We start from the raw sequence: 23,460 nt of genomic DNA, 5'->3' as shown, positions 1-23,460 counted from the left end.
AAGCAACATAGACATGCCTCCAACTAAAGGCATTCTCAAACTCCACACAGACTGAAATTCTGAAAGAATGACTATACCCAGAGCTGGCACGATGACAAGGGGGCTTGCCACAGAGCCTGACATCCTGTGTTCAATCCCTGGGACCCACATGGTAGAGAGCTGACTCCTACAGGTTGCCTGACCTCCACATACAAAATGTACAAAATGTAAGTGGAATAAACTTATTTGTTACTTCATTTGTTTTTTGAGACAGGGTTTCTCTGTGTGCCCTGGCTGTCCTGGAACTCACTCTAGATCAGGCTAGCCTCGAACTCAGAAATCTACGTGCCTCTGCTTCCCGAGTGCTAGGATTAAAGGTGTGTGCTACTATACCTGGCTTTAAGTGGAATAAAAATTTTTAAAGGAATAAATGTCCTCAATGACAAGGGAGAAGTTTTCAATAATTAAAATTTTTCATTACTGCTGAATTTAGAACAGAAATACGAGCTTAACAGGTTCCTAGCCTCTGCATCCACTACACACCCACAAACACATACATACCACACACAAAATAAAATAAGACTTTAAAAAGTTTTCTGTACCCAAAAATTAGACCGTCAATACAAAATGTAATAAGTATGTTGCCCAGGTAAGTTTTAAAAATCTGTTTACTGCCGGGCGGTGGTGGCGCACGCCTTTAATCCCAGCACTCGGGAGGCAGAGCCAGGCGGATCTCTGTGGGTTCGAGGCCAGCCTGGGCTACCAAGTGAGTTCCAGGAAAGGCGCAAAGCTACACAGAGAAACCCTGTCTCGAAAAACCAAAAAAAAAAAAAAAAAAAAAAAAAAAAATCTGTTTACTACTGCATGTGTATGGGTGTTTTGGCTGTGAACCATGTGTGTACCTGATGCCCTCGGAGGCCAAAAGAGGGAGTCAGATCCACGAGAACCAGAGTTACAAACAGATGTGTGCTATCACGTGGGTGATGGGAATCGATCCCAGGTCCTCTGGAAGAGCAGAAGTACTCTTTTTTTTTTTTTTTTTTTGGTTTTTCGAGACAGGGTTTCTCTGTGTAGCTTTGTGCCTTTCCTGGAACTCACTTGGTAGCCCAGGCTGGCCTCGAACTCACAGAGATCCGCCTGGCTCTGCCTCCCGAGTGCTGGGATTAAAGGCGTGCGCCACCACCGCCCGGCGAGCAGAAGTACTCTTAACTGCTTAGCCAGCTCTCCAGCCCCAAAGCCTAGACAAACATTCTAGAGAATATTTATCCTTGGGGCTGGAGAGATGGCCCAAGAGTCAAGAGCACTTCCTGCTCTTCCAGAGGCCCCAGGTTCTGTTCCCAGCACCCATGTCAAGTGGCCCACAAGTACCTGTTAAGTCTCCAGCTCCAAGGGATCCAACACCCTCTTCTGGCCTCTGTGGGGAACTACACACATGCACAGACAGACAGACACACTTTTTTAAAGAACATCCTTTTAGAGCTGACATGATAAAAGGCAGAAAAAATAGCTTAGAATGTAGAATAATCTTTGTAGAACTGTTTTATGTATTAAAACAGTTAATACTGTATAAAACTAAACTGAATAGCCCTTAAGAATTTAATGTAATTTTATAGCCATTTAATTTCATTTGGGATATAACTATTTCAGAGAAATGTCCTATCTGGGAATTCATCTAGTGAGTAGGTGTTAAAAGCAGAAAAGCAAGAAGTTGAAAATTGTGGAACAGGTCAAAAATCCAACACTCTTTAATACACCACTCATGGCAAACAGTCTAGACCTAAAAAGAATACACAAAGTACAGGGAAAAAAAAGGAAGTTCTAGAGAAAAACTGTCTTCACTCCTGGAACTTACTCAAATCCTATAGGACTGCCAAATGAAGTCGATTTCTTATGATTCTCATCTGTGATACCAGCCGAGGTTGAGGCGGCTGGATTGCCATATGTTCAAGACCAGCCCACACCACACACTGAGACTTTGCCAAAGGGTGGGAATAAGTCCTTGTCATTTTCATTTCTAGAGACTAAAGCCCCACTCTACATGAGGCTGGTGTGAGCACCAGAGACGGGCCACCAATATTTGTCCACCAAGAGACAAAGGCTCGCTGAGATCTGCTCTATGACTCACTGTTAGGAAGCTCCTCCTGGAAAATGTGGTACTGAGAGAAGATTTTTCCTGGTTAACGTGCATTTCCTGTCCCTGAGCAGCAGACATTTGGACATGCCAGCACACAGGCCTCTGCGGTCAACAGCCCAACAGACTAAGGAGCCCCCAGACTTGTTCCTGCTTTGCTGTCCCTAAGAACCCTGGGAACCAAGTGATCAGTCTTGGGAGGGGAGGCGCTCCTCACTGCACACCACTTATCTCTGCAGGAAGACACAAAACCAATGATTTTTGTTAGCTTGAAAGAAAAGCACATTGGTCCTCTGCCACATTCCTGGCCTTTCCACGTGATCCTAGGAACAGCGACGATGTGCAGAAACGGGAGTTAAAAAACAAAAACAAAAAACAAAACCCACAAGGGGGCCAACCTGAAACTTGCTCCTACAAATGCCCAAAGAACGCCTGAGGCAGTGAGAAGGTTCATGGCTCCGGCTTGGGTGAATGAAATGGCATCCTTCCACCACGCAAATCCTCAGGGCTATACTCCAACCTGCAAGAGGAGCCAGCGGAGGAAGGGAAGCACATCCCAGATGAGGGGACCCCCTGAACCCACTGAAAGTGAACATCTCTCTCTCCTCATGAGCTCCCAGTAGAGCAGCTGCAGGCAAGATCCAGGCTCTGACAGGGTGAAAAATTATTACTCCTGAGCTATGCCGTGGATCCTTTCAACACTCAACTCACAGATTTTAATGTACGTGCTTTTAAACAAAACTTCAGAAGGTATTCTTTTTATCTCGGAAGTCCAGTCTACAGTCAGCTTCCGTCGTGACTTAAGCAAACAGTTAGCCATTTGGGTAAAATGTGTATTTGATCTATCGTGTGCATGTGTGTATTAGTGTCTGTGATCACATCCATGAATGTGTGACATGAAAAGATTACAAGTTATAAACCCTGGAACTGTATGACAGAAAGTTAAAAGTTTTACATACGGAAGGTCTTACTCTTTTTTTTTTTTTTAATTCTCAGTGCTGGGGACCAAAGCTGGCGCTTTGTGCATGGTGAGCAGGTGCTCTGTCAGAAAGTCACATCCTCCCAGCCTAAAAAAGATCTTGGTTGGGGAATCAGCATATTATTTTCAAATTAGTGTGGAGAAATAGACATTTCACTATAAAGTATGGGAAGAAAAAGAGACATAAATAGAATTAAGAGAGAAAATAGGGACTAGATCAGTAGTGAGGTGCATGCCTAGCATGCACAAGACCTGGCTTTAATCTCCAGAGAAAGGGGGGTGCAGAGGGAGGGAGGGGATGAGGGAGGAAGGGGAGGGTGGGATCATAACTAGAAATAGCAGCCAACAGGTATTTGACAAGGGTACCAAAACAACCCAATGGAGAAAGGGTGGTCTTTCCAAAGAACCGTGCTGAGAAAGTGAACATCTACATGCAAAAGAATAGAACAGGTACACTCGAGCATGTATACTCACACAAAGAATATTCAAAAGACAATAAACATAAGAGAGACGCTCAACTCCAGCAGTCGTCACTGGGGGAGCCCAAATCAGGACCTTCTTAGATCTCCTCTGCCCTCAGCAGACCGACTAAAATCAAAACCTACAGCCAGTGTGAGGGGGCAACAAGAAACCCCTAGCAAGCCACATCCTGCTCCTGAGACCTGCGCACAGTGTAGCCCCGAAGGAAAACAGTCAGTGAGACCCCAAAACATTCCTGTAGGAAGGAGCAACTCCACCCTTGAGGTACAGACCCAAGAAGGATGAGGATACATTCACACAAAGATTGAAGGTTTGGGCTCTTATTCCAAAATGTTGTTACAACCCAAACAAATCTCAACTAATTGATGAACAGATAAAGTAGCCTGAACTGAGTACCTGTAATCTGAAAGTAAAATTCAAAATGCCCCAAAATCCAAAACTTTTTTAAAAATGATATCCCATTCAGGTGTGGTGGTACAGGTCGCACTGGGAACTGAAAGTCCAGTTTGGGTTCCATGTCAAGTTCCACGTCAGCCTGAGGTACTGAGTATGATCTTGTCTCTGAAACCAACAAATAAAAATAAACGAAGAAACTCTAAACAAGAAACAAACTCTTAGATCTAAGGAGAAGCAGAAGAGGAGCCCCAGCAAAGCACCATGAGCCAAAGGCCAGCACAGCACACCGCAGCTTAGACAGCAAGAGTCCCTGGTCAGAGACCCGAGTGCCGCCAGTCTACTATGACCACTTTACCACACTGCCAGTTCCTAGCCATCTTCCTGGAAGGCCCCTACCATCCCCTCCAAGCTCTCACTCCACAAACCTCCTAAAACCCTCCATCCCCGCCGGGGAGAGTCCTGTGCTCCTCAAGGTCAACTCAGAGTCCAGCTCCTCAGGGTTACTTGAGGTGCAACTATACAAACTCCAAGTCTCAAAGCGTCCTCACCCAGGGTTCCTTTACACAGGGAAGCTCGCAGCTACCTGCAGCAAGATGGAGTCCCTTCCCCTCCTCTCTCTCATCTTTCTTTTTCGAGACAGGGTTTCCATGTGTAGCCCTGGATGCCCTGGAAGTCACATCGTAGACCAGGATGGACTTGAACTCAAAGATCCACCTGCCTTTGCCTGTGATTCAAGGCATGCACCACCACCACCCAGCTTCTCTTTCTCTTTTTAAAGAGCTTTATTTATTTTTTTATTTTTATTTTTATGTGTTTTTCCTGCATGTATGGAAGTATACCATGTGCACGCGGTGCCCACAGAAGCTGCAAAGTGGATGCCAGATCCCCGAAGCTGGAGTTATAGACAACTGTGAGCCACTATATAGATGCTGGATCCTCTGCAAGATCTTAACCACTGTGGCATCTCTCCTGAGACAGTTTTCATCCCTGACTAATTTTCACTTGTTCTTCCACCCTGTTCTGGAATCCCTTGTAAATCTCTTTCCCCTGATCGCCGCACACCGAGGCTCATCTCTTTCTCCTCCACTGTCAGCCCCCTCCCCCCACCTCCCAAGTCCCAGGAGACTGAACTTGCTCAGCTTCCTATCTCAGCAGGGCTCAATGTGCTTGCTGAATTAATACCTGGCAGGTCTCACTCCCTGCTGACGGACAGTAAACGGGAAAACTGTCGCCACCCACTACAGCAGTGGTCATCCTGTCCCCCAGCCCTGCAAAGTCCAGAAACAGGCCTGTTACCACCGAGGAGAAGGGCAAAAGCAAGTGGGCCTGACATGCTGCTTAATGTCGTATGACGCACAGGACAGACCCCAACAATCAAGAATCATCCAGTCTAAAATCTCAACAGACATCTAGATTATGCCCAGCAGTCTACTCTTAGGTATTCATGCCCCAAAGAAACAGGACTACAGATCCACAAAAACACATGCAGGTAGCTGCAAAGATGGATGGGTCAGGGGTTAAGAGCACTTGCTGCTCTTCCAGGAGCAGAGTCCAGTTCCCAGCACCCATATCAGGTAGTTAACCACCATCTCTAACTCCAGCTCCAGGGGATCTGACGCCTCTGGCTTCCTTGGGAACCTGCACTCATGTGCACATACCTACATGCAGACACATACTGACACATAACTTAAAATAATAAATCTTTAAACATTACCAGTAATTGTTTAAAAAAGTTGAGACATGCAATAATAGGACTTAGTCTTGAAAGCATAATATAAGCAAAGTTACTCTACATGATAAAACTCTAATGACTGTCTCTAGAAGAGGAAGGTACTGGCTAAGAAGAGCAGGAGGCCGGGCGGTGGTGGCGCACGCCTTTAATCCCAGCACTTGGGAGGCAGAGGCAGGCGGATCTTTGTGAGTTCGAGGCCAGCCTGGTCTAGAGAGCGAGATCCAGGAAAGGCGCAAAGCTACACAGAGAAACCCTGTCTCGAAAAACCTAAAAAAAAAAAAAAAAAAAAAAAAGAAGAGCAGGAGGATCTTTCAGGTGTTGGGGTGCCCCTGACTTGTATCTGTGTGGGTGCATGAATGCACTATGTAAAAATTCACTCTGCTGGGGATTCAGAACACAGGCACCCCAAGTCTGTTATACCCCCTACCTATACTTCATTGAGTGCAAGACTCCCCACAAGTCTAGGCGCACCTCCAAAATCACACGCTGGTTTGCTATCCTGAAAGGAAGATGTTAATCACTTTGGAGCTGAGCATCTGTCCGGATTAGCTGTCATTGTCAAATTGACACAATCTAGAGTCACGGGGGAGGAAGGAACCTCAACTGAGGAATTGCCTAGACCAGGCTGGCCTGTGGGCATTATCTGGACAGCTCTCTGCCTTGAAGCCCTGTCTTCCCTTAATGACAGATTACGACTTGAAAGCATAGGATGAAATAAACACCTTCTCCCCACAAGTTGCTTTTAGTCCATGTTTTATCACTGCAACAGAAGGGGACTACAACAGCGCCTCCCCAAGAAAGGCTTGGATATGAAGACTTGGTCCCCAAGGCAAGCAGCCTTCATCCACTTGTGGATCACAAGCTGGTGGCATTTTAGTGAGGTGGTGATACGAACTCTAGAAGGTGAGTCTGGCTGAAGGAAACAGGTCACTGGAGGCCTGCCACTGAGGGATGTTTCTTGTCCCCTGCTCCTCCATCTCTGTCCTCTCCCTGCATCCCAGCTGTTACTGAGGTGAAACACTTTAGTCCACCGCCAGTTCTGCCACAATGCCCTGTCTCACCTCAGACCCCAAGCAGTGGAGCCAGCCAGGGACTGGACACTCTGAAACCAGGAGCCAATCTCCATTCTGCCTTAAATTCTCGAAGGTATTTGTCACATGACCAAAACTTCTCATGGATGAACCAGGGCACTCACTGTTGGCAAGAGTGTAAACAGGAATGTATGGTTTTATGTTAAGGGTCAAATAAAGGGTCAAAAAAACCCTAAGTTTTGAAAACAGTCATCACAGCATTGATTTAATCAGCGAGACGGCTCAGTAGGTAAAGGTGTTAGCCATGCAAGCCAAAAGAGCTAAGTTACATCCCTGGAACCCATATACTGTAGAAGGCAAGAACTGACTCCATACAACTGTCCTCTGATCTCTAAACACACACCATGGCACACATGCCCCCCAACACATCACATACACACACATACCCAATCATAATTTTTAAGGCCATAGGCTCAAGGCTAACCAGAAAGATCACCAGAGTATTACATATCCATTAAAATTTTACAACTTTAAAATTTAATGGAAAATGTCCACAAGTCATTAATTGCAATTAAAACTCAGTCCACCCATCATGATGTAATCTTATACATGACTTGCGGATTTAGCATCACAATTGGTTTTCTCCAGACAATGGAAAAGTGTGGGACTAAAAAAATTTTAATAGATTTTTTATTTTCTAGAGTGAAGATGCTTGTTATGATGTTAAGAAAAATATACAAGCACGGCTTTTAGAAACTTTATTTCTAGAGTTTGACACTCTAGAATGAGGGGTGACTTTACACAGGCCCTGCCAGCATCCATAGCCACACCTCCTGCACAGGAAGTCCCGCCTCCAGAAAAGCAGCACTATGTTCCTAGGGAATGTAGATTCCTCCTGCTCTATCCTGACAAGGGTTCGTTATGAAAGTATACTCATGTGTTAAAACTCACAGAACAGTAACCCCCACACCCACCTAGGGAAAAAGCAGTTCTATGTATTAACGTGGAGATAAGCCAGGTACGGTGGCAGGGCTGAAAGACGTTCCATAACAAAAAGGGGTGGAACTGCCTGTCCAGAGCTGTAGGGCTGACTAGGGGATGGTGTCCTTGTGTCCACCGGGCCAAGTCTCTCCATCTGCCCCACAGCTAGGAAGTTAGGATTGTCTTCATCCGCAGAAATGACAACTTCTCTACCACAGGGTCTGTGTGAACATGACGTGTGCCAACACACAGATGAGCAATTACTGATGTGAACTACACCCGGGAGCCCCAGGCTCCCCACCCTGGGCATCCTTGGCATACGGAGCTCCCAGGAAGCCAGCTGCACTGCCCCTGCATGGCTGCTCAGCTGTCAGGCAGGACTGCCTGAGACTGCAGTCGCAGCTCCCTAAGCCCCAGGCTCCTCCTGCTGCCATGCAGCCTGGCACAGAGCCAAGACAGAAAGCACCGATTTCCCGATTCCACAGGAGGGTCTCCCACTCTCCCAGGTCATAGACCCCACTTAACTCTAGCCTTAAAGAGAAACCCTTTTCTCTTCTTACTCATTAGCTGAAAGGCTTCACTAGATGGTGTTATTAGAGAGATTCACAAATGGTTAGAGTTCAAGGAATGTCTGTGGAGGGCGCAGCCATAAGTGGAACATCTACATCACAACCCTGCCAGAAAGGCTCAGGAAACGCTGCAGAAGAGGGGGTAGAAAATGTAAGAGCCAGAGGCTGGAGAGGAGTGGGGCGGTGCAGTGTTTTCTGGACATGACAGAACCACAATACTCAGGAATTCATAAGATCAAGATCAAGCCAGTCTATATTCCAGGATGGGTGGGGGCAGGGCACAGCTGCCCCATCCCTAGCTAAGGATCTATAGAGCTGATATCTGCTGGGAAAGAGAGTTTTCTTTAGGGCTGTGCTACCTGCTAGGTTGACCATGCTCCAGTGGATAGTCCCATATCCATGCATAGATGGACAGCATAAATCAGACTCCGCAGGTTATGAGAGAGAGAGAACGCAAAGTTGGGAGGCAGATGTGGGGGAAGAGGGTCCAGGAAGAGTTGGAGGCAGGAAGAGTGTGAATATGATCAAAGGACATTGCATGCAATGCATGCAACTCTCGGAGAATAAATATATATAATAAATAAGTATTACAAACGTTAAATATAAAAGACTTGCCTAGTCTACAAAGTAAGTTCCAGGACCACCAGGGCTGTTACACAGAGAAACCTGTCTCAAAAATAATAATAACGGTAATGATAATAATAATAATAAAATAAGCCAACAGTAAACTCTAAGGACAAAAATTCAACCAAGTTAATTTCCAGCCCCATATGTTCCTCTCATCTTCCCAAGGTCAGGCTCCTCCTGGAGTCACAGGCAGTTGTTGGCAGGGTATCACGGATGGATGGGAGGGGACTTGTCTGTGAACTTCTCCTTCCAACAGCCCAACCATAGTCAGTCACCACAAAAACCCAACAAAGCTAGAACAGGGGAGCCGAGACCGTGGTGCTGCCTGCTCCTCTGCCTCCTGTAAGAGGTGATGGAAGGCCTGCTCAGGGGAGGAAACCTGAAGGTCAGAGGCCCCAAACACAGCCTGCCTGAATTCCACACTGCTCCCAGGAAGGCGTCTGGGCACACCGCTGGTGATCTGCACAACGGGAAGGCAAGTGAGGCTGGGCTATTTTAGGGGTTTCAGCTGCAAGTCTGGACCCTGTGCTCCCAGAGAGCAGTTCAGTTCCCAGGAAGACTCTCCCATCAACGCAAGGGTTAAAGCGTGCCACCCAGCCTACCAGCAGTGCGTATATGTAAGTCTTCCCAAGGGGACCAACACCTCAGAGCAGAGCCTGAGAGAGGTGAAAGAGCCACTCCCCTGCCGTTGCTGGCCGTGCTTCCCCACGCATGCTCCACCCAGCAAGCTGAAGCCATGGGAAATAGGGGTGAGGCTGCGAAGACCTGAACAGTCTGAAGGAACAGGACTCTCACCAGTAACCATGGGTATCTCTCCGCCCCTCTGCCTCTCAGCTTAGCACCCATGTCTCTCTCTGTGCACCATCTCCATGGAGCCATGCATCTCTTTCCTGCCCAAAGATGCAGCAAAGGTCTCCAGGTCATCAAAGGAGTCAAGAGAACACACAGCTGCATTCTCCCCCAGAGAGACACTCTCCCCAGCTCCACCAGCAATGGCAACACACACCTTCCCACACACTATCTGCATAGTCACACTCACGCACAGATACAATTGTTTACAGTGGGGCAAGTCAGTAAGTTCCATATCAACCCAGAGTCCTGTGCAGTCCTCACCAGGCTGCAGCAGCCACAGCAACTGCAAATGCTCCATTATGAAACCTGGTAGCCGATCAAAATGCCACTCTCTTCCTCTCCCTCTCCCACCCTACCCACCCAGTCAAACTGGATGGCAGAGAAGGGAGAGGGATGCAGGAGCATTCCTGGAGCTGCAGAGCAATTGTTGGACTGTCCCCGATGCTGGAGGTGGGTAGCTCAACCTCTTGGCTGAGTGCTGCAGCAGCTGGCCTCCTAATAAACACATCCATCCCTCTCCACGATCCTGGGCTCGAGGATCTTCTCAAGCCACCCTGGAAATCACCATCTATTTTAAGCCCTGATATATCACATTCCATGTGCTTCAAGCCATCAACTTTGCCCCTCTACCCTTCCCCCATGTTTCCCTCAGGGAGATGGTACCACAAAGAGGAAATGCTAAATCGGACCTAAGTTTAAAAGACAAGACCACTCCTAGAGCAAAAAAACAACACTGGCCACAAATACCAGCCACCAGCCACGAATGCCTTTGCCTACCTATGGTACCTGCAGTGACTCTTGGGCTCAGGTGCAAACTCTGTGGCACCGACAGGAAGCAGGATTTGAATCTAATGCCAGTGGCAAGTAATACTTCAGAATCTTGACTTACAGGTTCCTAACAAGTAATACTGGTCTTCATGATGAGGAGTGCGCAATGGACAGAGTAAAGGGCCCTGCTTCAGAATCTTGACTTACAGGTTTCTACAGTAAACTACTGTGTAAAAAGTCACTCTGGTGTGTTTACACTTCTCAACCCCAGAACCTTCATTATTCTTAAACTAGGCCTAACCCAGCACAATGTCCTTATTGTGCCCTGAGACCTATGAGGTTGCTGTGTTTTCCTCTGTAGACTTCTATCTCAAGTGCTACAACGTGAGATCACCAAGGCTCACAGCACAAAGACTGCCAAACCAGGGCACTGGGCTGGTACAGTCCCAAGAGTCAATATGGAAAACAGCTGTCCAGGGCAGGAGGCCCTTTATGGCACACCGGCAAATGCAGGACAGCACAACAGCAAGATTTAGAGTACGGTTAATCACGGCCAAATGGCCCTGCTTTAAAATACACCCACTTGGAGCCTTGCACTCCAATCCAGCTGCAACTTTGCCCATCCACACCGCAGCCTGGCAAGGTTGCAGACCACTCCCTCCAGAGCTGGGCCAACCTTTCCCACCTCCAGCTCCCTGCAGCAAGGTTTCCAGATCCAGTCCCTGGGGCCTGCCTCGCGGGCACATGCATTCTTGCTGGGTTGAACAATAACTACAGTGTCACTAAGCATACACTACCCTGGGTTAATCCAAAGTGTGTGTGTGTGTGTGTGTGTGTGTGTGTGTGTGTGTGTGTGTGTGTAGCGGGGGGATCATGCAAAGGGCATCCACACTGGTTGTGTGCACTTCACAGAAGAATGTGGTGTAACATCCTCCTGCCTGGAAGTCATGGAGTCTGAACAGCAGCACCGGGGTAGGGGTGGGGGGTGAGATAGGGGGGGGTGTCAAATGGGAATGCAGCCTCCACTTTCTCAGAAAGCAGAGGGCTGAGCTGCTGCAAATTAGAATTCGACCCCTCAGAAGCCAAGAGTAGCCTGAGGTCCTGGAGTGGCAGTCACTGCGCTCAACTCCAGTCACCTCCAGATAATCCGGGTCTGGTCTATAAACCTTGAAAGTAACTCGAATTTAGAGCACGCGCCCTCCTCTCAGCGAGAGATCGACTGGCACCACAGGAAGTTTCTCAGGAAAACAGAGCTCAGTGAAGATGCTGAGGTGACCTCCCACTGGGCGCTCACTGCGCTTCAGTTGTGACCAGCCTCACCCCTGGCACCTAGGTCCTGCGTATTGCAAATGACCCTGCCTCAGCCCTGCCAGGCATTTGGATCCCCTACACCAAGAAGGCCATACTTTACTGACCCCACAGGTGTGACACTACCAGATGACAGAAATCCTCTGGCAAAGTGCTCATGTGGTCTCCACCCACGAGAAACCTGGGACCACCCCCTTGGGCAGTGGGACCATCTCTAGTTTAAATCCCTGCTCCCAAAACCATCTGCTTCCAGAAAATTACAGGTGTGGATTGGGAGCGTCTGGAACCCGCCTGACTCTTACTCCAGCCTTCAGGCCGCGCCCTGCGCCCCTGCATCCCAGTGTCCCCGGCCGATCCTCACCACCGGTGTCCTCGAAGCGCGGGGGCGGGCGATCCCGCAGCGCGGCGCTCCAGCCTCCACCGGCCTCATCCTCCTCCAGCTCCAAAGGATCTGCTGCTTGGGGTGGCGGGGCGGTCCCCAGAGGAGCGGGGCGCTCGCGCTCATCGTCCGAGGAGGCGGCCGAGGAGGAGTGCGAGGCTGCGGAGGTGCTGTAGAAGGGGTTCCCGCCGCTGTCCGGGCCCGACTCGCCGAACACGTCGTCTGAGATGTGCAGGCTCTCGTACCGCGCGCGGGCTGCTTCCAGCAGCGCCGGAGCCCTCCTCCGCGCGCCCCCCCGCCGCCCTCGGCCATAGCCCCGGCCGCCGCCCGCGTGCCCACACCCCACAGCGCCTCCCAGCCGCACACGCCGGGCCCCGGACCCCCGCCGCGGCCCGCGGCTCCCCACCAGCGCAGCCCGCAGCACAGCGCGCGCCGCCCCGCGCCCGGCCGGCCCGCCGTCTTGGCCGCTCGGGCCGCGAGCCCGGGATGCGCCTTGGAGCTCAGGCGCCGCTAGCTGCGGCCGCGGCGGGAAGAGATTCAGTCACTGCCCGGCGCCGCCGCCGCCACCGCCGCCACCGCCGCCCCCGCCCGCTGCGTCTCCGCCGCGCCCGGCCCCGTCGCGTCCCCGTGCGCCCTCCCCGCGGCAGCCGCGTTGCGCCGCCGACCTTCCCCGGCGCGAGCCGCGGACCGGGCCCGCCTCCAGCACCTCCAGCCGCTGGCCAATGGAGATCGCGGGCCTCGAGGGGGCGGGGATACTCGGACGCCCCACCTCCTTGGGGCGTGGCGCGCGGCCAGGCTGTCGCGGGGATCACCTCCCACAGGCTCCTAGCGGCCCGCGGGCGTGGGGAGGAAGGCGGGTCCTCGTGGTCCGTGCGCTCTGGCCCGCCCCTTGCGCAGCCGCGCCCGGCGCCGGGGAGCTGTCCGCCCAGCGGTTCTGAAATTCATGCCGCGGACACGCTCCAGGTGGGCGGCCCGCCAGGCGGGGCCGCACGCTCCTGTGAATTTCAGGCTGCCGTCCTGGCTTCCCCAATCGTGCTTGGTTGAGAAGCTAGGTCAGACACTAAAACAGTCAACAACTGTCGTGTAAGGGCGGCAACACTGGACTGAGGTGGCTCGTCTTTCCTTACAGTCCTTGACGCTGACACCTTCTGAACTCAAAATTGCTTCCAGATCTGTCGCCACCTGCGCTCTGGTATTGCTTGCACAGGCCTTGAACACGCACATCTGGTAGGATATCTGGAACACGCAATCTTGAAAAGGGTTATATAGTCAGGAAAGAAACAGCTGGGTCGCCAGGGCTTCGGGCGCGGTAACAATGGAGCAGAGTTCGGTTTCCTCTTTTCTGGGGCAGGAGCATGAGGCCAGCCGGCCTCCCCTCATCAGAATGTCTTTTCCCCTCCTCCTCCCTAACATCATGCAATAAGTCACATTAATGGTAATTGGGTCATAAAGTCACTTTCACTCTAAAATAAAATAAATCCACGTAGATATGAAAGGCTTGAAAACCCTACTGGGTATACTAAATGATAATTACACAAAACAAGAGACGGGAGGTTGCTATTCCTGAGTGTGCATATGGAATGAAGGTGCTGGGACCAACCTGCCACCAGCTGAACCTTTCACTCATGTCTTCCTAGCCTCAGACCCTGCGACCTCCAAACCGGGTCTCTGCACAGGCATGAATCCATTGATAATCACAAGCAGACAGGATGGAAAAAGAAAGGGACTTACATATCATTCTCCTCCGTGTGTATTAGCTGATAAACAAGAAAGTGCTTGCAAAGTATTACAACTCTTCTGGGAAAGTATGCCAAGGAAAGGGAGGTTTCTAGCATTCCTGTGTACAGCAAACTGCCAAAGGTTGGAAAGTAGGGTGCCTATAAACAGACTTAATCAGAAAGAGCCATGGGGAATCATAGGTTAAAGGAACAAAATAAGACTTCATAGGTCAAATTCTAGGTAGGAAGGACTCTTGTAAGATTTTGTGTTACCTATTAAAAATAATGAAGTGACCAAAAAAAGGGTGTGTGTGTGTGTGTGTGTCACTAGAGAGTACAGTCTATAAGAAAGAGTCCACCCTTCCCCAGTCAAGGATGACAAAAGCAGCCAATGTGAGTGTGATTCTGGTTGCTTTGTCAGCATGGGAGCATAGGACCAAACAGTAACAGCTAAAGCACAGACAGTAATTCATTGACCCTGATATGGTGCTCATACCAAGGAAATACAGGGCCTTTGTGCTTTCCAGTAGCTCATATGGGGAGTAACAGAGGGAAGAGGATTATATGGTCAGGAAAGAAACAGGCTTATGGGCCTGGGGATTTAGTTCAGCTAGCAAACTGTTACCAAGGATGCCAGAACCCCTTGGTTTGATCCCCAGGGACACACAGAGTGACTGTGGTGGTACAGCCTGTAATCCAAGCACTTGGGAGATGGAGGCACTAGAATCAGAAGTTCAAGGTCATCCTCAGCTACACACTGAGAGAGCAAGTTGGAGGCCAGGCTGTTCTTCCAGAGGACCCAGGTGCAATTGCCAGCACTTCCACGACAGCTTCCAACTGGCTGACTCCAGTGTCAAGGGGCCCAGTGCCCTCTTCTGGCTTCTGCAGGCACCAGGCACTCACAGGATACATACATGTCCATGGGAGAACACCTGCTGCTCTGAACTGCTAAGCAATCTCTTCAGCTCCCTTATCTAATTTCTATTCGATAAACTACTGTCCCCTGTTCTCTTCCCTTTCTTTATTTTTTTTTCTTTTTGAGACAGTGTCTGACATGCCCAGGCTGTCCTCCAACTTGCAGACTTTAAAACATCTTGTGTTAGTTACTTATTGCTGTAATAACCCATCATGACCAAGGGAACTTATAGAAGAAAGCATTTAATTGGGCTGACATTTCCAGATGGCTAGAGTCCATGATGGTGGGACAAGGCATCAGAGCAGGGCAGCCGACAGCTCTCGTTTCAAGCCACAGACACAAGGTACAGAGAACTAGCTTGAACTAGCACCAAGGACTGCAAGGAAAGACGAGCCACCTCCGCCGTATTGCCGCCCTCACACGACAGTTGTTGACGGAGACTGTTTTAGTGTCTGATCCAGCTTCTCAACCAAGCAACCTCAAAGCCCACCTCCACCTCCTCCAACAAAGCCAAACCTCCCAGTCTTTCCCCGACAGTTCCACCACCTGGGGACCAAGTAATCAAATGCATGAGCTTATGGGGGCCACTCTCATTTAAACCACCACACACCCATAACACCAAATAAATACATATAAAAATTAAAGTTAGATGACTGCTTCAGCTTATAGTCAAGCACTTAACATGTTATTTTGTTTCAGCAAGGTTATCCAAGCAAGAAAAAGTGAAAACATGCCAACCTTTAAAGACAGGCAGCTGCTTCTGGCACAAAGTAAGGGAGAGAGGGGAGACAGAAGAATTAAGGGAAAATAAGTTCCGGTCTGTCCAGTACCGATGCTGGATGCCACCATTGACTCCTTGTCATTGCCTATAGCTGAAACATAATTTGTGAGAATGACTGGAGAATGGATATTACATTGAAGTTGTTTACCTTTGAGTCATTTAAAAACATCCTCCAAATAATTTAACATCAAAAAGAATTCATCTTAGATTAACATTGGATTTTTAGATTTTGGGTTTCTGAAAGACTTCTAGGCAGTGAAAGTAATTCATCTATTGTAGACTTCCTGGGTTTTGTTAAACCAAAGGTGTATGTTTTTATGTCAAAACCATTGGTGGGGCTGGGGAGATGGCTCAGTGGTTAAGAGGACTCGCTGCTTTTGCAAAGGACTTGGTTTAGTGCCCAGCACCCATGTGGTAGCTCACAACTGTCTACAATTCTAGTTGCAGGGAATCTGATGTCCTCTTCTAGCCTTCAAGGGCAACAGGCTTGCACATGGTGCACAGACATGTGTGCAGGCAAAACACTCACACACAACATAAAAACAAATCAAACTTTTTCAAAATTAAAAGCTGTTGTCATTTGCAATTGTGCCTGAGCCTTCTTTTACTTACTTTTTATATTTTTGATGGATTGATTGACTGCAGTGGTTGGGATTGAACTCGGGGCCTTGTATACTTGGGCAAGAGCTCTGCTATTGTGCTGTATTCCCAGCCCCTGAGTCTCTTTTTATAGTGTACTTCCTTAGTTTATTTTTTTCCCTATTGATATGATAAAATAGTCCTACAGGAGCAATTTAAGAGAGAACAGGTTTATTCTGGTTCACAGCTTAAGAGTTAGCACATGGCATGTGCTACCATGCCCAGCTTTTTATGTATGTATGTATGTATGTATGTATGTATGTATGTATGTATATATGTATGTATGTATGCATTATGTATTTGTTTTTTTAATTTATTTATTTTACCAGCTGATCGATTGCCACATCTGCCATTCATGTTGTATAGAGCTAAACTGCTAGGAGTTGAGGAAATGTGCCCCAGAGCCAGGTCCCTTTCTGACCAGCATCCAAAACCAATCAATAAGCCCTTCTATTACAGAAACTCCCCCTCAGACTTGGGGGTTTAGGGTTAACACTGGTGAGGTCGGTAAGCAAGAATCTAGGGAAGGACGTGAAAAGATGGGGAAGTGGCTTCTCATTCCAAGGATTTTTTTTTCTCCTTGAGTTATTTAGATGATTTACATTTCCATGTGCTGACTTAGGGCAGCTAGACCCCTGCCAGGCAGCACAGGTAACTGATTAATGTTTCAACCCACCTTTCTTTACCCAGGGTTTGAAATAATTTTTTTCCAAGTGAATATTATGAAATGTTTAGAGTGAAGAAGAAAATACATATTGCCAAGTTAGGTTCTTACATTCTTAGATAACAGCAATTTGAAGCATCTGTGCTGATTCCAAAACTCTGTCTGCAAAGTTTGTTTTTGTCTTTGTAGATAGCGTCATCTACATTGCCTACATTGCATTTTAGATGTGGATCTGTCAGTTTTTCTCTCCCCGTCTTCCTCCTCCTTTATCTCCCCCTCCTAAGCTGTAGTCACCCTATGTAGCCCATGCTGCTGGCCTTGAACTCCTAGTAATCCTCCTACAGCAGAAAAATGAGGTGAACAGTAAGGTCCAGAAAGCCTCACACAGAACTTATGGAATCAACATTTGAGAAATCACAAGTTGGAAAAGAGGAAAACTAGAAACTCCCTGTCTGTTGTCTGGAACTGCTGGCCCAGGCACAGACACACACTAGAGCTCTGAATGCAATCTTTGTCTCATTGTGGGAGCAATACTGGTTGGATATTTAAGATGCCAATTAGGCATCCGATGCAGGAAGTCATATCTAGAATTACTGAAGGGCTGGAGAGATAGCTCAGCAGTTAAGAGTACTTTCTGCTCTTCCAGAGGACATACATGAGTTCAGTTGCCAGAGCCCATATCTAGTGGCTCATAACTGCTTGAAACTCCAGCTCCATGGGATCAAACACATTTTTCTGAACTTCACAGTTACCTATACACATGTGGTGTGTGCATACAAGCTGGGGCACACACGTGAACACACACACAAATAAATAAATCTTTAGATTTTAGACAGTGGAGCATGCTTGAGAAAACCTATGTTACTGTGCAAAGAAGCTAAAAAAAACATGGCTAAAGCACCATATAAGCCCAGCTCTTTGTACAGAATGCCCATTTGAGCTGCTAACTTTTGCCCTTCTCTGTCTGGCTTCTTCCCTTGGAAGTGTTTTGTTTTGTTGGTTTTTTTTCCTTTAAAAGTTCTTTCATGGGCTAGCTGTGGTGGTGCATGCCTTTTGTTTAACACAATATTTTTATTGGTATTTGGGAATTTCACACAATGCACCCAGATCACACTTGTTTCCCATTCCACCCAGGTTAACCTTCCCACCCTTGTGCCCTCCTCCCCTAAAAAGAAAAAAATTCACCAAGTCCAATTTGTGTTGTCCATGTACTCACTGGAGCATGGTCAAACTCCCAGTAGCCACCCCCTTAAAGATAACTGAGTATACTCAGGATACTCTCTAATATATCCATGCTCTAGTAAATGGCCCTATATCCATGTACACACAGGAACTAATAAGTGGGCACAGTGAGTTTTTAAAAATAAATAAAAGAGTATATGAAGTTTGAAGGGAAAAGTTGTGGTGAGGGGGTAGAGGAGGGAATGGAGGGGAGGGAATAGGGGTGTGGATTTGGTCAAACCATGTTATATATGTGTATGAAATTCTGAATTTTAAAAGGGATCTCTTTGCTCTCTACTGTATGCACTACGCCATCTCTTCATAGTACACTCTTAATGGTGGCTACCTAGGATTTATTTAACTGTCATTTGTACCTCATTCCCCTCCCAGTTAAGAACACTTAGCAGTACCTAAGTCGAGGGATCATGCAGGAAAGGTGACTACCAATAGTAATTATTTATGTCCTGAGTGCAAGGGCTGCCTCCTGCAGTCTGGTTCAGAGCTTGGCTCTGCCCAGGAAAAGAACGCTCCTTCGAGCCATCAGCATTGTTCTTCAGGAACCAATTAAGTTGCAGGGGTCACACTCAGTTTACTATGTCCTACATAGTTCCCTAAGAACTGCCAAAGAGCATGGCATTCACCGGGAGACGAGAAGGAAGGATGAGGAACATTAGGAAGAAATCCCAGGGGGGTTTCCAGACCATCATGCTAGGCAGCCCTTATGTTACCTGGAATCACCATACTGATCTCTGAACTTCACTTCATAGTCACTGTGGTAAAGGCCAGATACCTACAAAAAGCCACCAAACTTAGGTGGGCCTTCACCTCCACCTGCATCCTCATGGAAGAGAAAGAAGGAAATTGAAATGCTCAAATTGGGACTTTCATAATATTTAGTTCAATTTCTGTCCATTCCCCTAGCATCCTTCCCAGAAACTTTTTATAAATATTAGTGTCGGGGTCACAAATAGCAACCTTGGTATAGTTAGTGCTCCCAGGATGGATCAACACATCACCCTACTTCTCAAAATTCTACTGTTTGGATGTAAACACTATCCTTCTTCTGGGAAAGCCATTTAAGGACAGAGTGACAAGATTCAGACAGGGCTCTGGTGAGAGTCAGGTACAATTCCCCAGAACAGAAACCTGGTGTTCCCCACTGAAGTATTTCCCTAGACTTCCCACAGCACCCCACAGACAAGCAGGACCTGTGGGACCTTTCCTCCTTTTGGTTTTGAGACTCTTTACAGACACTATACTTGGCCCAAGAAGACAAACCAAGCTTTCTGCTCCTGCTCAGGGGCTCTGGCCCTCGCATCCTCTGCTGCCTGGCTAGATGCCCTGTCTGGTCTGCTAGACAAAAGCTGGAAGCCACATAGTGATATGTTGCTGTGCACAAGAGTCTGTACCTTAATTATAGTATCTAAAAGGTAGAGATGCTCTGAGGGTTAGGAAAACATTAAATTGACATCACAGAGTTGGGGAAGATGCCACATGTTTTTAATTGTCACATGTCCCGTCTTACCAAAATAGAGAGCAAATCAGTATTTTAGATAATCATTATATTTTATAAGCACACTTGCAAATTGCATGCAAATATATGTAAATATAGTCATAAAGGTATACATGCAGAGATAATATACTAAAAAAAAATAGCAAATGTTTTTATATTCATCACAAGACCCCTCTCTACCTCCCTGAGTCTTGAAGGGAGATAGTGCCTAAGGCACTGCTGACTACCCAGCAGCAACTGAGGGTAGACCCTATGCTGCCTTGGGAGACCCGCAGGGCACAGAATGCCCAGAGGACAGTATTTTCCCACCAAAGCAGAGACAGGGACACTCCTTAACAACATAGCGCTATCTACTCCAGGCCCCTCAGCATACGAAGGCCTTCGTTTGAAGAAAAGTGTCACCAAAGTCACCAATGGTAGGGTTTTAGCTCCAAAGGGTCTTATAATTGTAGCCAGAAGTTTCTCCGATCCCGCCTGGCCCCGCAGTCCCACAGATGCCTATAAAATAATCACTCAGAGGCTTATATTAATTATGAACTGGATGGCCTATGGCTCAAGCTTCTTGCTAGCTAGCTCTTATAGCATAACCCATTTCTATTAACCTATAAGTTGCCATGTGGCCATGGCATTACCGGTCTGCTGGCATCTTGCTGCTCCCTGGACAGTGGTCTAGCATCTCTCCTGTTCTCCTTTCTCCTTTCACTATCTCTCTTCAATTTTCCCACCTGGCTCCATCCTGCCCTGCCATAGGCCAATGCAGCTTTATTTATCAGCCAATCAGGGCAACACATATTCACAATGTACAGAAAGACATCCCACATTATATGACTCTGACCTCCTCCTCACCATCCCCCTACCATTGCCAAGCTGAAGTCTTACTGACTCCAGGTTGAGACATAAGCACTTGTTTCCATAATTGTCTGTCTTTGGAATCAACAAAGAATATTATTTTCAGAATATTAATATGCTTTGTTAAGGCCATCCCCTTGGTTGTGGAACCTCACGTTTAATAAGATATTGACAGCATAGGGGGATGGTGACTTCAGAGTCCACTTCCCTGTCCTTTCCAAGTGTCCAGGCCCCTTCCTAATGTGCCCCATCACCTCACTGGCAGGAGCAGCAGTCTAAATGTGTTCCCCAAATGTCATGTATGTAGGAACCTCGCTACCAGTGCAAGAGTGTTGAGAGATTTCAGGCGAGGTTATAGAAAACTGTGGGCTGACAGCTGGAAAGGGGGTGAAGGCTTGAACAAATGCCAACTGTGTTGGAATTCTTGACTTTCAGCTGCTTCAAAATATTCCTGGGAGAGGGGTCTTCTCCTCATGTCCCCATAATGTTCCCTGTCCTTCTATCCTGCTTCATGACCAGCTTTGCTATGGGCAACCCATGGTGGTCCAGGTCTATCCCTCAGATGGACTAGGAGCTTGGGTGGTGCTCTGCTGTTTTTGTCTTGAAGTTGTGAGCAGTTTAACTCTGAGCTTGTGTCATTTGAGTGAGGTTGATGATCCAGTGGTGAGGGAGGCATGTGCGTAAGCAGGGAGATATGTGCATTGGCAGATCCCAGTTTTCCAAGAGGTATTTGCTCTTCTATAACAACGACAACAACAAGTCAGAAGAGAAATTTAAGCAGAACACTGGGAATTCAAGGTCAAGGTGTGAGCAGGCCTAGTTCCTCCTTGCTGATGGCATCTTCCTTCTGTGTCCTCATGTGGTCATCCCTTTGTGCATGCCTGTGTCCTGCTCACTGTCAGATCAGATCAGGACCTACCCTACTGCCCTGTGATGGCTATTCTTGGTTGTCAAGTTGACTACATCTAGAATTAACAAAAAACCCCCAAACTGGGGCACATTTGTGAGGAACTTTTGCTTAAGTTGAAGCAGAAGGTTCACTTCTAATCTGGATCTTTGATGTGGGAAGACACACCTTTAATCCAGATCTTTTGAGGTGGAAAGATCAGCCTCTAATCTGAGCCACACTTTCTGATAGAAACCTATATAAGGACATGGAATAAGGAAGCCTTTCCTCTTTGCCTGCTTGCTTTCACCTTGATAGCAAGTCCATTCATTCCTTCGCTGGCATTAGAGCCTACTTCTTTGGGATTCCAATGTCTACTGAAGACCAGCTGAGACATCAAGCCTTGTGGACTGAACAACTACTGGATTATTGGATCTTCCATTCATAGGCAGACATTATTGGATTAGCTGGACCACAGCCTGTAAGTCATTCTAATAAATCCCCTTTCTATGTACAGAGAGATTCATTGTATAAGTTCTGCTACTCCAGAGAACCCTGACTAATACATGCTTCTAATATTAACTTAATTACTCTTAACCACTTTTTTAGGAGACAAGTTCTCTAGCCCAGGCTGGACTCAAAGACCCTACATAATTAAGGATGACTTTGAACTTCTGATCCTCCTGCCTCTGCCTTCTGGGTGCTGTGGCTACAGGTATATGCCATTATACCAAGTTTATGTGGTGCATGGATTGAACCCATGTACAGTATGCAGGCACCCTACCAGCTGAGCACATCTCCAGGCCTCTTTTTACTTAATGAATTCTGTAAAATCCCTGTCTCCAAACACTTTGTGCAGTATCAAGAGTTTTGACTTCAGCATATGGATTGTGGGGCTAGAAATATCAATTCAGCTGCTTACAATAGGCAAATTGCATTGAAACTAATGATGTGCCTTTAAAAAAATTAACATTAATTTTTTTGTGCTCCTCAGTCTATACTAATACATATCTATAGTTTCCTAGTGAAACCTCCTGAAGAAAAACAAAGAGTGTTTTCATATAATTCCACATGTCTGCAATCAAAACAAACCAATGGCCCCTAATTTGGGATCTGGCCACCTTATGCTCAGTGACAGAAAACACCTGCCTGAGGCTTTTCCTTTGTTCTAGCATAAAATTAACAGGGAGAGGAACTGAACATTTGGGCATCTCTGTGGAGTTTGTTTTTAATCCTACTTGGTGCAGTCGTCCAAACCTAATTAACTGCTGGCTACACAGAGCAGGGGTGAGGTTAATTACATGTCACTAGCCACTGTGGGTCTCTTTCATTACTGCTAGTATTTCCATTATTTTTACACATAAAAGACAGGCTTCATGCAGAATCCAAAACTTATCAAATGAAAGATATTTGCTGGGTATCTTCTGTACCAATGTACTTTTAATTGGTTAAAAAATAATAATAGCCATGTGCTTGCTTCTCTGAAGAGCCCATCTCTCTGTATTGTCTCCATTGGGAAGCTTTCTCTAGGAAGAATCCAGAATGTTCATGAAGTGTTCACCTCACCAGTGTTGTTGCAAAGGCTGACAGAGCCACAGCTCCATGCTGTCACCTGCATGAGGTTAGGGACCTCAACTCAGGGAAAAGCAGATCCTTAGCTTCAATGCAAAATTTCAGGGTGAGACAGTATGGAATAGTGTTGAAACTGATTGAAAGAGATCTTAACACAGACTTAAAGTACAAGGGTCAAGAGAAAGCAAGGCACTTGGGAAGAACGTGACACAGACTGGGATGGATGTGTGCACATTCTTTTCAAAGGTATTCTTACATTATTTTATGTGTGTGGGTGCTCTGCCCGCCATTTATGTCTGCACACCATGTGTGTGCCCGTGCTCCTGGAGGCCAGGGAAGGGTGTCAGATCTCCTGTAACTGGAGTTACAGACAGCTGTGAGATGCTGTGTGGACGCTGAGAATCAAAGCAGGGTCCTCTGGAAGAGCAACAAGTACTCCTAACTGCTCAACCATCTCTCTAGCCCTGTTTGCAAATTTAATAAAAATTC

The 23,460-nt window shown here is 47.3% G+C and overlaps 1 protein-coding gene across 1 annotated transcript in view; it reads right to left on the bottom strand.

Moving 5' to 3' along the window:
* Pgbd5 (piggyBac transposable element derived 5) overlaps nucleotides 1-12,539 on the bottom strand; it is a 66,091-nt gene extending 53,552 nt beyond the window's left edge. The window contains 2 exon segments of the mRNA XM_052727051.1: nucleotides 12,195-12,507; nucleotides 12,510-12,539. Of these exon segments, the coding sequence (XP_052583011.1) occupies nucleotides 12,195-12,507; nucleotides 12,510-12,524 (328 nt within the window). The 5' untranslated portion in view covers nucleotides 12,525-12,539.
* Nucleotides 12,540-23,460: the final 10,921 nt, after the last annotated feature.

The sequence above is a fragment of the Peromyscus californicus genome, unplaced genomic scaffold (assembly GCF_007827085.1).
Source record: "Peromyscus californicus insignis strain IS unplaced genomic scaffold, ASM782708v3 Scaffold_8__1_contigs__length_139910024, whole genome shotgun sequence".
In the NCBI taxonomy this organism is placed as follows: domain Eukaryota; kingdom Metazoa; phylum Chordata; class Mammalia; order Rodentia; family Cricetidae; genus Peromyscus; species Peromyscus californicus.
This window is presented reverse-complemented; position numbering and strand designations above follow the sequence as displayed.